Below are 13,853 nucleotides of genomic sequence, written 5' to 3' on the forward strand. Positions count from 1 at the left end.
CTGTGCCGTCCACATGTCCCTTGAGGTTTTTCACAGCACTCTCCGAAAGTATTATGCTTGCTTTACAAATGATGAATCAACAGTATGCTAAATAATCAGTAATAAAAGAAAATACATAAGATAAATTAAATATGTTTTCCCAAATGTCAGAATACTGTAGCTTCCCAAGAGCTGGCGAAACTTCTCAAACGATCACTCAGATTCACGCTTTGTGCGATAAGGCCTCCTTACGTAATGAACGGTTGAGGATATTTGCTCCCCACACCCACAGCCATTCAGGCATATACTGTGCAAAAAGAAACTAAAAATGAAAGAGACAAAGGTTATAAGGTTAGAACCCAAAACCATCAACACCAAAGGAACAAGTACACAGATCAACATATGATTTAATCAAACAAATATCCACTAATCGCATTAAATACAACAAAGGAAAAAGCCCTGAGATGCTACAGTAATGAACACCTATTTCTGCATCAGATCCTACCCTGCTACCTGAGTAAATGGCACCACTGACTTTCTGAAGCTATAAACCTAAAAATATGTTTTGCTGCTTCCTTGCCTCCAGCCCTTCATACTCAATCTGTCATCATATCTTATCAAGAAATAAATATACACTATCATTCTTATTTAATTCACAATGTAAGAAACTAACTGGAATAAATGGCACAAAATAAAACATCATATCTTATGTTTGACATATCAAACTTCTTTCTTATAGAAGATTGACAGAGGATTGAAACCTTGATAAAATTTAGATTTCTGCAACTTGGGCAAATTGTATTCAGAACAAATGATAACTACAAAAGAAGAGTCACAGTAGCAAAAGCCATCAGAGAAATCCACTATGGACAAATAGCGATTGCTGACTCAAATCTTTGGTGTAAAACTGTAAAAAAACTTGATAAGGTTGAAAATAATTTGATAAAATAAAATAAAAATAGAAAAAAATGGAAAGTTTTGACAACTTTACACAAAACATTACTCTAGGAATTAAATCACCTTAACAGAATTTCTTGGCAGAAAAATATATTCTCAAGAAAAGTTCATCAATGTGAACAAAGTTTAATTGTGATTAAAATGTTGGTGTTCTATAAACATAGTTAAAGTATCTACTCCATCTAAACCCCATCCTCATTATATCTTCAATTCTAAGAAAACTTCATGGTCAGTGGCGTCTAAGGCTACTTTTTAGGTTTCTCTGCTTTTCTCAAGTAATTAAAGGACGTGGAAACAACCATTTAAATAAAACTGCTTCTTATTAAAGAAATTGTTAGCCAGATCTTTTCATAAAAGTAAAAATTAACTGTTGATTTACTTATTTATTTAGTGGTAAATCTAATAGTCTTTATGCAAACAGTCCCAAAAATATTTGTTTGGTAATTAAGAAAACTATAAATATTAAAGGAAAAAAATCTAAACTAGAGCACATTCATTTACTATGCAAGATGAAGAAACACAAACTTTAATAAATTATTGAGTTTTCTCACTAATACTTAGAATCACAATTTCAAATATTTAACAAAGTTATTTTTTAAAATACTAAGAGACCCAAATCTTTGTCATGCCTGAACAAACTTTAAAAAAAAATTCTGCCTACAGTATTCAATACAGTACCATGCTGAACAGGTTTGGATCCTAGGAGCAATAGGCTATGTCACATAGCCTAGGCATGGAGTAGGCTAGACCATCTAGGTTTATGTAAGTACACTCTGTGATGTTCATACAACAATGAAATGGCCTAACAATTCATTTCACAGAACATGAAACATATCATTAAAAACATAAATAAATACAATAAAAAACATTCTGTGTTTCTTGAACAAAGGAGTCCAAGAATATACTTAGATATTATTTGATGTAATGGTTATTACATACAATATAGACCTGTTTTATGTTTTTATAGATTTACTTAGCGGTACCCCTCAACCATTACTAGAATCTTTTTTTACTTCAAAATTCCCATACATATACTTAGTATTTTTATTCTCCTACCATCCACTTATATTAAAGCAGCATAATTCATCTTTTTGATGCCACATAGATTGAACTTTTGAAAATTTTTAATTATCCTACAAAAGAGAATTTAGTGTATTAACCAAAATCATTAAGCGTGTCAGGTTTAAAAATTGGAATTTATAATTCTCATCTTTCCACATCAGGCTTCAATCAGATTCCTACGTATCATTTAGAAAGGTTTATAATGCTTTAACTTAGTAACAAGACCTGAAAACATGGTGCTACCTGAATAGAATGGGACCAGTATCCTGTGGTCCTTTTCGAAATTCCAAGGGTAGAAACAGCATGATGTGCGTACACTTTTGGCGAAGGCACCAACCAGGGGCATTTATGCAGGAAGCTGCTAGGTGCAGTCATGTTGGTAGCTACATAGAACGGAATGAGACTCTGCACAAAGATTCCTTTGGGAGCGTATTCATACTGCAGTGCTCTGCTGAAGTGGTCTAAATAAGCCTATTAAAACAGAGGGACGGAAAAGACTTTTAATTTGGGGGGAACTTAAAAGAAAATTTAGGAGAAAAAAACTTATTAGGAAAGAATATAGTATAAGCAAACATGAGTTTCTGACAAATGGCTCCACAAATCAGACCAAGCAATTGTTAGTTAACGTTCTATTGCATTAGGCATTCATTTTCCAGTAAGTAATACCTGACCTTAGAAGCAGAAAACGCAGCCAGCTGGGGGGTGGGCTTGCAGCAGGAGCCAGAGGAGATCGTGACGATGGCACCTTTCTTTCTCTCCACCATTCCCGGTAACACTATATGGACCATCAAACTAGCAGCGGCAATATTCACATTTACGAGATCCCAGAGTTTGTCCTCGGAGACCTGAGTGAAATACTGTGGGTAGGGATAAGACACGCCCACGTTATTTACCAAGATGCCAATGTCTCTGTCTTTCAGGGCCTCTCGAATGGGAACGTAGATTTCCCGGCCCCTGCTGAAGTCCGCAACTATGATATCGGTTTCTACTCTGTAGGTGTCAGCTATGTCTTTAGCAACAGTCTGCAACTTCTCTTTGTTCCGACTGATCAGGATGATATTGAGACCCCGGCTGGCTAACTCTTCAGCGTAGGCTTTCCCAATCCCATCTGTGGCACCTGCGACACAAGCCAGGAAAAGTGAGTATGCTCCGTGGTGCGACCTTTAAAAAGGACCTTAAATACCCCACTGCCGGGTTTAACCAGAGAAAAATTCACACTGGAAATAAAGCAAGTTCTAGTATTTATGAGTCAAGGACAATGCTGCATCAATAATGTGCACGATGCCTACTGAATACTCTCCCAGACACCCTGACAAGGAGTTGTTTCACATTCACCACGTGGATCATGGGACACAGCAGAAATCTGTTTTCAAACTTCTATCTGGCTTTTCTAGGAAACAATGATAAAGTAAAATTAAATTCAAAACAGGTGAAGCATTTCTGAAAGTGGTTTCTAGGGACAATTTTGAAACAGAGCAAAAGACAAAGGGAAGGAGAGGAAATGGGGCCAGAGTAGGCCCAGAAATAGGAGGGGCAGATTTAGGGGGATACAAATCATGGGGCAAGTTCTTCCTAAGATGAGGGCAGTAAGAAAATGTGAACATAATCAGAGCAGGAATCAAATGTTTTATTTTTTTATCAGTATGCTCCCATGAAAACATCACATTAAATTCAACATCTCCTTGAAAATGCATGTGACTTAAAATACAACTTAAACAGAAAAGATTATCTCGATTTTAAATTAGGTTACCACTGACGACGGCCCATCTTCCATACTGCTTGATCAAGTCTGCTCGGCTCCCCAGGCGAGGGATAAAATGCAGCCTGATCAGGCTGTAAAAGTCACAGACGACGGTGATGCTTTTTCTGGCCGTATACCAGGCTCCAACCAGAGCTAGAGCTTCCATATAACAGTTGCAAGACCTGGCAATTTCCCGATACAAGAGGTAGAAGCTGTCAACAGCAGCCATGGCAACCTGCAGGAAAGAGAAAGGAGAGAGATGCTCTTTGCTTAATAAATTAAAGGAGCATGCATAGTTTGAGCAAAGACATCAATCTGAGGACATGAAATCTTAACAATTTTGCATTCACATAACAGTAACATTTCAAATGCATGCAGCCTGTGGGACCAATTTGCAATCTCATTGTTTAGCATTTGTAGCATATAAAGTTCTTTTCTTCCAAGGAAATTAATCAACATAGCTACCAAGAGTTACCAAATTCCTACTCAAATTCAGATACTGTGCTACATGTTGTGGCTACCAAGATAAACACAATATGCTGTGTAACCTAAAAAAGCTCCTAGTCTAATATAATGGCAGACACAGACTTTTTAACTTATATGACAGTCAGGAGACACATTTATTCCTCTGCTTTATTCATAATCAGCAAGTGCAGAGGACCTATTGCTCATGTAGGGACAAAGCAGATGAAACAGAGGTAGTATTAAGACACAGCCTTAGCCCAAGGAGCTTACAATCCACTAGAGACAACACTAAGCTTTTGAAAACTTTAATATACATTAAAAATGTATATATTTTTTAAAAAGACATACCCACCAGGCTTGAAGAAATGGTTTTCTCAAATGACAACAGAGTGAGCACCGCTCCATCTTACTAACTTAATTTGTACGCCATCACGTTTGCCTGGCCCGTTAGGTTTGAGGAAAGAAAAGTCCAATACAACTTTGTAGGTACCCAGATAAGTAAGCACTTACTGAACACCTACTGCATTCTATGTACTGTGATTCACGGGATTCCAAAATGGATTAAATAATTGTGCCTACGCGAAGAGGCAGACATTTAACAAAATAATTTAAAATGCTGTATGATTTGCTATGTGTGCCTGCAATCTGAGTTAACCCTGCAGAGGTAAACAAAGGCCAGGAGCAGGGGGCCTGGCGGTGTGACTGAGTGAGTGGACTTCATCTCAGACTACGCCAGGGGAGCCGCTGCAGTCTGACCCAACTGTGCGCTACCTATGAGGGACAAAATATCAATAAGACTAGAAGAGACTAAACTGAAATGACATGGGACTCAGATATACACAAACACATGTATAAGGATACAGCTTATATTATAAAAAGAAGGTTGATTTTAAGCCAAAAACAACCCCACTGAAATATAAAACTTCTGGGAATGGCCCCCTTAAAGAAATCCCATTAAGACAGAAAAAAAAAGCAAGTCCTGGAACTAAGAAAATACCCAACAATAGCAGGAAAAATTGGCATAAGTTTAAGGAAGAATGACTGGATTCCCTCCTACTCCAATGCAATGTAATTTGAGCTCAGCCAAGTTTTGTAGAGTAAAAAAAAAAAAAAAAACACAAAACTACGCAGGACAAAACAAAATAAGCACTGAAATGGAACACATGCAAGAACAACTCCATATCGAGATAAAGGGCACATAAAATAATGAAAAAACATGAATAAATGTATACATGAATGTGTAGTCCAAATTATGAACAAAATATGCAAAAGGAATATGATGAGAAACTTTAGAAACAGGTGAGCAGTAGGATTCCTAAATGCCCCACAATAGAATACAACAGCCCCAACAATGAAGTTTCACACTGCTACCATATTACTAATTAAGTTGACATGGCATTAAGTTTAAAAAAAAAAGTTTTTCTCACATAAAAAGTTAGGCCATTTTATTTCCTACGTACTGGGGTTCTGTTCACAGAAACTCACTTCCTACAAGAACGCCTAAGTGAATCACGAAAAAAAATTATAAACTTTACCAAGTACATAACCAATTACTTAATATAAAAGCCATCAAAATGAATTCTCTTTTGGGGTAATTTTTCTTCATGAACCAGACTAGCTGAGATCACCTAAAACAGCGGTCCCCAACCTTTTGGCACCAGGGACTGGTTTCATGGAAGGCATTTTTTTTTACAGTGCGCAGAGGGACAGCAGAGCTCTGCAGCCTGGTCCGTCCCTAACAGGCCGCGTACAGGTGTTCAGGTCCACGGACCTAAAATATGAGATACCAAGTTCAACGACATTCGGACTGAAGATGTCTTTCTTTTTCTGACCAATCATCCATACAGCAGGCAAGAACCCCCTTATTGCTCAAAATCCTATGAAATACATTCACAGTTAGGATCATCTGTCTCAGAAATGCTACTCCTCCTATGCTGTGTGTGAGGCTGCCTCTGTTTCCAGATGCCAGGTGAGAGGGAACACGGGCCACCACCCTTCCACGACCCCCATCTGCCGTCTGGGGGCCTCTCGCCAGGCTGGCTGGGCGTGCCCATGGCCAGGTGCAGTCGCAGTTTTCATGCTGGCTGCAGTCCCTGAACAGCCATAATCATAAGATTCCCAAAAAAATGACCAAAACATTCATTCCTCATAAGAACATCGAAAACTGAGATTCCATGTTAAACCATCCTAAATTGGGTGTTCCTGAAATAACACTTATAAAGTGTTTGTCATGACTAATCAAACACAAGGCCATGAGGAAAGTAGATGTAAAAACTAATCACCTGTATGCACTAGGACTTCTCAAACAAAATGTAATAAAGTTAGAAATAACTATGACTAAAGAAACCCAGACACCTGGAATATGAAATCTATGCTAATAACAGGTAGGTGTGTGTCTAGGATATTAAAACTATGTTTTCAATGAGAAAATAATGACCATACACCAAGCTGTGTGGGTTGTGTCCCAGCATTGCTTGCGGGAAATCCACGCACTGAGCGTGCAGACAGGGTCCCAGCTGGAAAGGAGGTGCCGGGCGCGACTCACCAGACAGAAAGCTGTGTAAAGGGAACGTCTTTCCCCTTCAGCCCATTTTTTCCAAGAATTTGAACATTTTTGAAGTAAGTCTCTAGCAAAAGGTGCCCGACTACAAAGGGGCTCCCCGTTTTCCTGCTCTGGTCACTATGCACCCCCGCTTCCCTCCCCGTGCTGCCCTAAGGCCAGCCTGCGAACAAAACCCAATGAGAAACAAACACTCTCCTTCTTCCTCACAGCTCAGCTGGGGAAACTTTATACAAAACTAACATCAACTTTTCAAAAATTAAAAAAAAAACACAAAAATCCATACACTGTGAATCTCTGTGTAGCAGCAGGGCATCTGCTAAATGCAAAATACCCTGCTCAGAGTAAGAAAGACACCACAGTGTTTGCCGGGGACACACGTCCACTCACCCTTGCAGCTCGGCTGCAGCGTGCTCCCCCTTTCCTGCACCTTTCTTCTTAAGGAACATTTCATCAAATGGGACAAAACCCACTCAAAGTAGTTCAGAATAAGATGGCAACCTGTGCAGACACCAGGGTCCTCGGGGAAACAAGGCACAGGTGTCAGGTAGGTGTCTGGGAAGGGGAGCAGACACAGCTACCCTTGCGGCCTGCCTGTTCTGTCTCTGCACACACCTTGCCCAGCTCCACTCGAACTTCCACATTAGCGCTGCCGCCTTAGCATCTCTATTCCAAATTCCTGGCAGAGCTTCCAGCTGGCTCACCTGAGCTCAGGCATCCTCCACTTATCTAATCACCCGGCAGGGGGCCAGGGAGGAAAGCATCTGCAGTGTTTGGGGCAGCCCCCTCTAGGCTGTGAGTGGGTCAGGAGCTTTGAGAAGGAAGAAATGAAAGGAAACCCTGGTACACTTTTTCCCTCTCCTTCCACCATCCTTCCACCACACGGTAGCACCCCCGATAGGCTGCATGCCTACAGGAGGAGGCCAAATCTTACTCCTCTCTGCTCCTCCAGCACCTTCCACAATTCCTGGCAAAGCGAAGGCGCTCCACAGCTGTGTGTTGGATTAAACTGCACCTGTGCCTCTGGCTGCAGCTCACAGGCAGGGTCTTTTCCTGTCCAATTCTCAGTCTTCACAGGGCAGGAACCATCCTATTCCCCAGCTCAAGAGCAGACTACCAACAAAGTCTTCTGATCTTTTACAGGAAGAAAAATCTGTGTGCTAAACCAGAGACCTACTACTCAGATCCAGCAAAAGAGAGTGCACCTACTTCAGGGGGGAGTGGAAGGGCAGTGGTGCCGACCTGGCCTGCCTTCTCACCTCTACCTACTAGACACCCCTCACCATCTTGTCAGGGGAACACCACCATGAAATTTTAACATTACCTTAAACACGTATTACCATTGCCATATGTATTTTTTGAATCACAGAGAATCAGAGGAGGGCTGATGACATTCAAGGTCTGGTCCTCAGCCCTGATGTACAGAAACACAAGTTTATCTTTCCTCAGAGGCAGCTCAAGACAGAGAGATCTGACTCACATGCACCAAACTCACAAAAGACTGACAAATTCACATGCCAATTTATTTATGAATAATGAACAGCATAGCCAAGAAGCGTTCAGGTATAAGATGAATACATTCCACGGACAGCATGGCAACTATAGTAAACAATAACATACTGTATACTTGGAATTTGCTTAGAGGGTAGATTTTAAGTGTTCTCCCTGTAGGGAAAAAAAGGTAACTGTTAGGTGATAGATGTGTTAACTAACTTGACTGTGGCGATCATTTCACAATGTATACATACATCAGAGCATGACATTGTACATCTTAAATATATACCATTTTATTTCTCAATTATACCTCAATAAAGTTGGAAAAACAAAAAAATTTAAACTAAAAAAAAATTTAAAGCTTTTTCTTGTCTCTACAGAAAACTAAAACATCAGTAACAAAACAAAAGCAAAACTGTCCCCAAACTAGGAAAAGAAAAGCAATTCCCTCTTGTCTTTAGGCATTTTCTACTTCTAAGTGGCAACAGTCACCAAAAACTTACAGGAAATATTACAACTGCAGACGTGTCATGGGAAAGTTATGGTCAAAACTGCAAGGAGCAAAGTCACCTCTTCAAAGCACCTGTGCTGCGACCTGTAACATTATCCTGATCCACAATTAAGCTGACTCAATTTAGCAGTGCACAAAGGGCAATAAAATCAAATACAAAAACCTTCATGAATCAAGAGTTCTGGGAGAAAAGTCCTGGCTGAAACACAGACAGCGCCAAGCTTTCCAAATGAATGTGACCTGGGCTGGATGGTAAAAGAACATGAAACAGATTGCCCAAAATGGTCTTAAAGAAAATAAAGCAAGTATGAGGGAAATCAAAGCACTATCATAAGGTTGGAACACAGACAGTGTGGTCGGCTAAGTAACGGCCTCCAGGAAGTTTATGTCCTAATCCCCAGACCCTGTAAATACGTTACCTTATGTGGCAAAAGGGACTCTGTAGATGGGATTAAGTTCAGGACCCTAAGATGTGCAGACGATCCTGGATTATCCAGGTGGGCCCAATGTAATCATGTGTGTCCTTACAAAGGGGGCAGGAAGATCAAAGACAGAGAAAGTGACGTGACCACAGAAGTGGAGCTCAGAGAGTATGCAATTTGAAGGTACTACGTAGGATGCTGGAATTGGAAATGGAGAGAGGTCACCAGCCCAGGACTGGAGCAGCCTCCAGAAGCTGGCAAAGGCAAGACAAAGTACTGTCCCCTAGGACGAAAGCAGCACTGTTGACACCCTGACTTTAGCCCAGCTAAGATGATTTTAGACTCTTATCTCCAGAACTAAGACAATAAGCGTGTGCTGTCTTAAGCCACTACATTTGGTATTTAATAATTTGTTACAGCAGCCACAGGGAATAAAGATGAACAGGTGGATAAAGGGCTGATGGACAGTCGGTCTAGCTGTAAGGACAGTACAGAGACGAGCTGAGAATCCTGCAACACCCTGCACTGAACGGGGTGGACCCGAGGCCCCCTCACCGTCTTCATCAACGGCTGGAATCATCCAGTTTCTCGGAAGCTCCAGGCTATGGACGTTTTCATTGGAAACATTTTTTTCACAGAAATCTTACTTTTTTCAGAGTCTGAATGTGTTTTGCACTGAGTACTCTAAATCCTACCTGTCCTTCCAAGACCTGTCGAAGTCCCTCCCTTCTCCTCGGTTCAGTCCCAGCACGACTTACTGACAAGCACCACGGCAGGTCAGCCCTGCGGTAAACTTCCTTCCCTGCCCAGGCCGGAGGGCTGACTGCTCTCTCACTCACACACTGCTCCGCATTCTAGCAAACATTTAACTTGTTTACATCTTGGTTCAACGAGAGCATTCATCTCTTGAGGACAGGAAATCTATCTAAAGCTAATTTTTCTGTAATTTAAAAACATTTGAAAAATATATACAAAAGTACATAATATTTATTATGCACAGTTCAGTGAATAATAGAACAAAACAGCCACCAGCCTGTCAACAAAACCAACGTCTCGGAAGCCCCACGTGCCGCTTCTCTGATCATGTCCCCTTCCTAACCCTGAGGTGGCCACTCTCTTCAACTCTGAGGTAATCAATCCCTGGCATTTTTTTTTTAATAGTTGTACAACCCAGGCATGTACAGTCATCCCTCCGGAACACTGGTTCCAGAATGCCCTGCGTACACCCACCCTGTGGAACTCACCTATACAAAACCCATGTATGTGGGTTTTGCATACCAAGAATACCGCATTTTCAATCCATGTACAGGAGGACCCATGCTATTCAAACCCGTGTTGTTCAGTTTGACCTGGTTTTGAACTTTATATAAAGGAACCACACTGTGTGTATTCTTTGGTGACTTGTTTCTTTCACTCAACATTGTTCCTGAGACACATCCCTGATCCTGCAGCTGTAGTTCACACTCTTCCACAGTGGTACAGCATCTCACGGTACAAACACACCACGACTCATGTATCTGTTCTGTGGCTCACAGGCATGGGGCTTGTTTTTGTTGGTTTTTACTTTACAGTTACGAACAGCACTGTGATCAACATTCTTGTCCTCATCTCCTGAACACCTGTGCAAGAGTTTCCGCAGGGACGTGCCTTGTGGTTGAACTGCTAAGACACAAGCATTCAACCAGACACTGCCAAATGCCTCTCTAAAGCAGCAGAACCAACTATACACCCCCTAGGTCAATGTCACTGGCTGGTAATGTGTGACAGTTCGCCTGCCTAAAGGCAGCTGTGACATGGTATTGCATTATGGTTTTCATTTACATTTCCCTAATTACTAATAAGGCTGAAATTCTTTTGATGTTTATGTGCTGTTTGTTTTCTAAACTATGAAATGCCTATTCCTATCTTTTGCCCTTTTTTCTTTTTCACTCAGAAATACAAGAATTCTTTACATATTCTAGATACTATCTCTGTTTATGTTTTGTGTCTCTTTATAGTGCCTTTGATGAACCGAATGTCTTAATTTTCATGTAGACCAATGTATTAATCTTTCTCCTTTATGGTTTGTGCTCATTACATTTTATTTCAGAAATCCCTCCCTAGCCCCAGGTCATGAGGATATTTCCCCACGTTATTTTCCAAAAATTTTACAGGTTTGCTATTCAGATTTAAGTCTGTAATCATCACAGAGCTTTGTGATGGTATGAGGTTGGGATCTCATACATGTTTAATATTCCTCCACAACACTTGGCATGTGGTATGTGTGCCATATTTATTTAACAAACAGAATCCAATACTGCTTTGTGTTCAAAGCTCAAATTTCACTTGAGGAGAAAAAAATTTAAGAAGCTTCTCATACTTTGTGTCAGCACTTTGACAAAATTATTATTGGTGTATCATGGCATTTTGGAATTTGCTTACCTTCCATTGCCAATTTTTGGTATAGGACTAAACTATCGGGGGGGTTGAGTGGAAACAGCAGCAACATGAGAACTGGAAACCAAGATCCAATATTCCTCAGTTTCATGTCTGCATTTGTCCAATAGGAATTAAAATAATCATGGCACCCCTCCCAAGATAACGGAAAGCTCTTGCTCACGTAAAAACTTGCACATGCATGTTCATAGCAGCCTTATTCACAACCAAAAGGTAGAAACCACCAAAATGTCCATCATGAATGAATGAACAAAATGTGGTCTCTCCACACAATGGAATATCATTCAGCCATGAAAAGGAATGAAGTACTGACACACGCCACAACATAGAAGAAACCTGAAAATATTCTGCTAAGGAACAGAAAGCAAACACAAAAGCCCACATGTTGGATTATTCCATTGGTATGAAATGTTCCAAATAGGCAAATCCATAGAAACAGTAGATTGCGGATGCTGGGGGAGGGTGGATAGGGAGTGCCTGCTAATGGGGCTGGGGTTTCTTTTGTGTGTGATGGAAATGTTCTGGAACTAGTTACTGGTGATGGTTGCAAAGCATTGGGAATATAGTAAAAACTACTGAGTTGTACACTGTAAAATGGCTAAAATCGTCAATTTTATCTCAATTTTTACAAATCAACTAAAAAAAAGTACCACCAATTTGTTGAACTCGAGGCCCCAGGAATATGCCTGCAGTGATTAAAACCACAGATTGAAGAGAGACGGTCTGGGTTGGAATCCAGCTCCCCATTCAAGAGTTGCTGTGTGTCCTAAGTGAAGTTACTTCACTCTGCACATTTCCTCAGATCATCAGTGAAAATGGGGAAATTGTTCCTGCCTACGATTATGATGCAAATTCAATGAGGTAATCCATATAAAGCACTTAGAGCAGTGTCTGTTCCTAAGTGCTCAACAGACCTTAGCTATTAGCCACGCATATTCAGGGTGTTCTATGTTCGATGTTACAATAGCTGTTGGCTACTTGTAGCCACCAGGGTTAAAACTGAGAGCTCATTTTATGCAAAAGACTCTAAGTGCTTTATTCCTATGGTCTCACTTTATTCTCCCATCAACTTTATGAGGTAAAGTTACAATCATCCCCAATTTACAGAAGGGGAAACTGAGGCTTGCAGAGGTAAAGTTGCAGACCCAGGATCCCACAGCTAAGAAGATGCGGGGCTGGAATTCAGATCAAGGTCTATCAAAGCACAGAGCCCTGGATGGAGACCCAATTGTGAAACACCTCTGCGCCCACGGTCTCACAGTAATTTGCACACACCCTGCTGTAATCGCCAAGAGGCGCTGTCGCGTTCTGGTTTGTGGGGCACGTTCCTTTAGAACTGGGACATGCCCCATTCATCTCCATAACGCCTCCCCTCCAGCCCCCAGCAGGGCCCAGCAAACACGAGAAAACTCGGCAATGCCGGCAGAACCAACGGCCTCCGCATCAGATATCGGCGTGCCCTTTCTCTACGAGCTCTGTTATTCTCAATTATTCCTACTTTAGAGAAAGACCGCAACGGCGAAATCCTACTCATACCAAATCGTCTAGGAAGGAGAATAAAGAAGGTTGATTGCTAAAGCCCCTGGGGAGGAGCCGGGTTAGGGACCGCGGGCAAAGAGGGGCCACGCGCCGAGTGGGTGGGGCCGCCGGATCCGCGGGCCTGGGGCTGGGGGGCGAGGGCCACAGGGAGGGAGAGCTCCGGGGGACGCAGCGCCGCGGTGGGGGGCGCGCGGATGGAGTGTGGGGAATGAGAGGGCTCCGAGATCTGAGGGGACGCGGCTGGGGGTGCTTGGCCTGAAAGGAGGGGTGTGAGGGAGGGGAGGGACGAAGACTTCCGGGGGTCCGGATGCCGAGGGACCGCGGGGCCGACCGCGCGGAGGGGCCCGGGGGGCGTGGTGGGGACACAGAGGCGGACAGGGGTCGAGCCGAGCGGCCGCGGGGGCTGAGGGGCACGAGGCGGGGACTGGGGCGGAAGGAGCGCCGCGGGGGTGGGCGAGGGTACGGGGGGCGCGGTACCTGCAGGGCAACGCACTCTCCAAAGCCAGTCCCGCCAGACCCGCGCGGCCACCGCCCCCGTCTCCACCGCCGCAGCTGCCGCCGGCCGCGCCCCCACGTGACCCGCGCACGCGCAGGGGGCGGAGCCGTTGCAGGGCCCGTCCCCGGCGCGCTGGCCCGCCCCGAGTGCGCTTGCGCGGCGGTTGCCGTGGCGACTGGGGAAGCATCCCG

At 42.7% G+C, this 13,853-nt stretch overlaps 1 protein-coding gene across 1 annotated transcript; it reads right to left on the reverse strand.

The window, feature by feature from the left end:
- Positions 1–157: 157 nt before the first annotated feature.
- HSDL1 (hydroxysteroid dehydrogenase like 1) lies at positions 158–13,692 on the reverse strand. The gene is made up of 5 exons (XM_069456465.1): positions 13,644–13,692; positions 3,749–3,974; positions 2,670–3,115; positions 2,242–2,469; positions 158–301 (listed from the first exon to the last, which is right to left on the reverse strand). The coding sequence occupies exons 2-5, from the start codon at positions 3,966–3,968 to the stop codon at positions 203–205; spliced, it is 993 nt and encodes a 330-aa protein (XP_069312566.1). The 5' UTR covers positions 3,969–3,974; positions 13,644–13,692; the 3' UTR covers positions 158–202.
- Positions 13,693–13,853: the final 161 nt, after the last annotated feature.

This window comes from Eulemur rufifrons, chromosome 23 (genome assembly GCF_041146395.1).
Source record: "Eulemur rufifrons isolate Redbay chromosome 23, OSU_ERuf_1, whole genome shotgun sequence".
Lineage (NCBI taxonomy): Eukaryota > Metazoa > Chordata > Mammalia > Primates > Lemuridae > Eulemur > Eulemur rufifrons.

Bases quoted from the DNA above. Each gene is read 5' to 3' on its own strand.
- HSDL1 (XM_069456465.1), bottom strand. From the start codon at position 3,968: ATGGCTGCTGTTGACAGCTTCTACCTCTTGTATCGGGAAATTGCCAGG. The intron at 2,470-2,669 runs GTCAGGTATTAC...CTGTTTTAATAG, and splicing joins CTGCGTTTTCTGCTTCTAAG to GCTTATTTAGACCACTTCAG. The intron at 302-2,241 runs GTAGCACCATGT...TTTCATTTTTAG, and splicing joins ACTGGTCCCATTCTATTCAG to TTTCTTTTTGCACAGTATAT.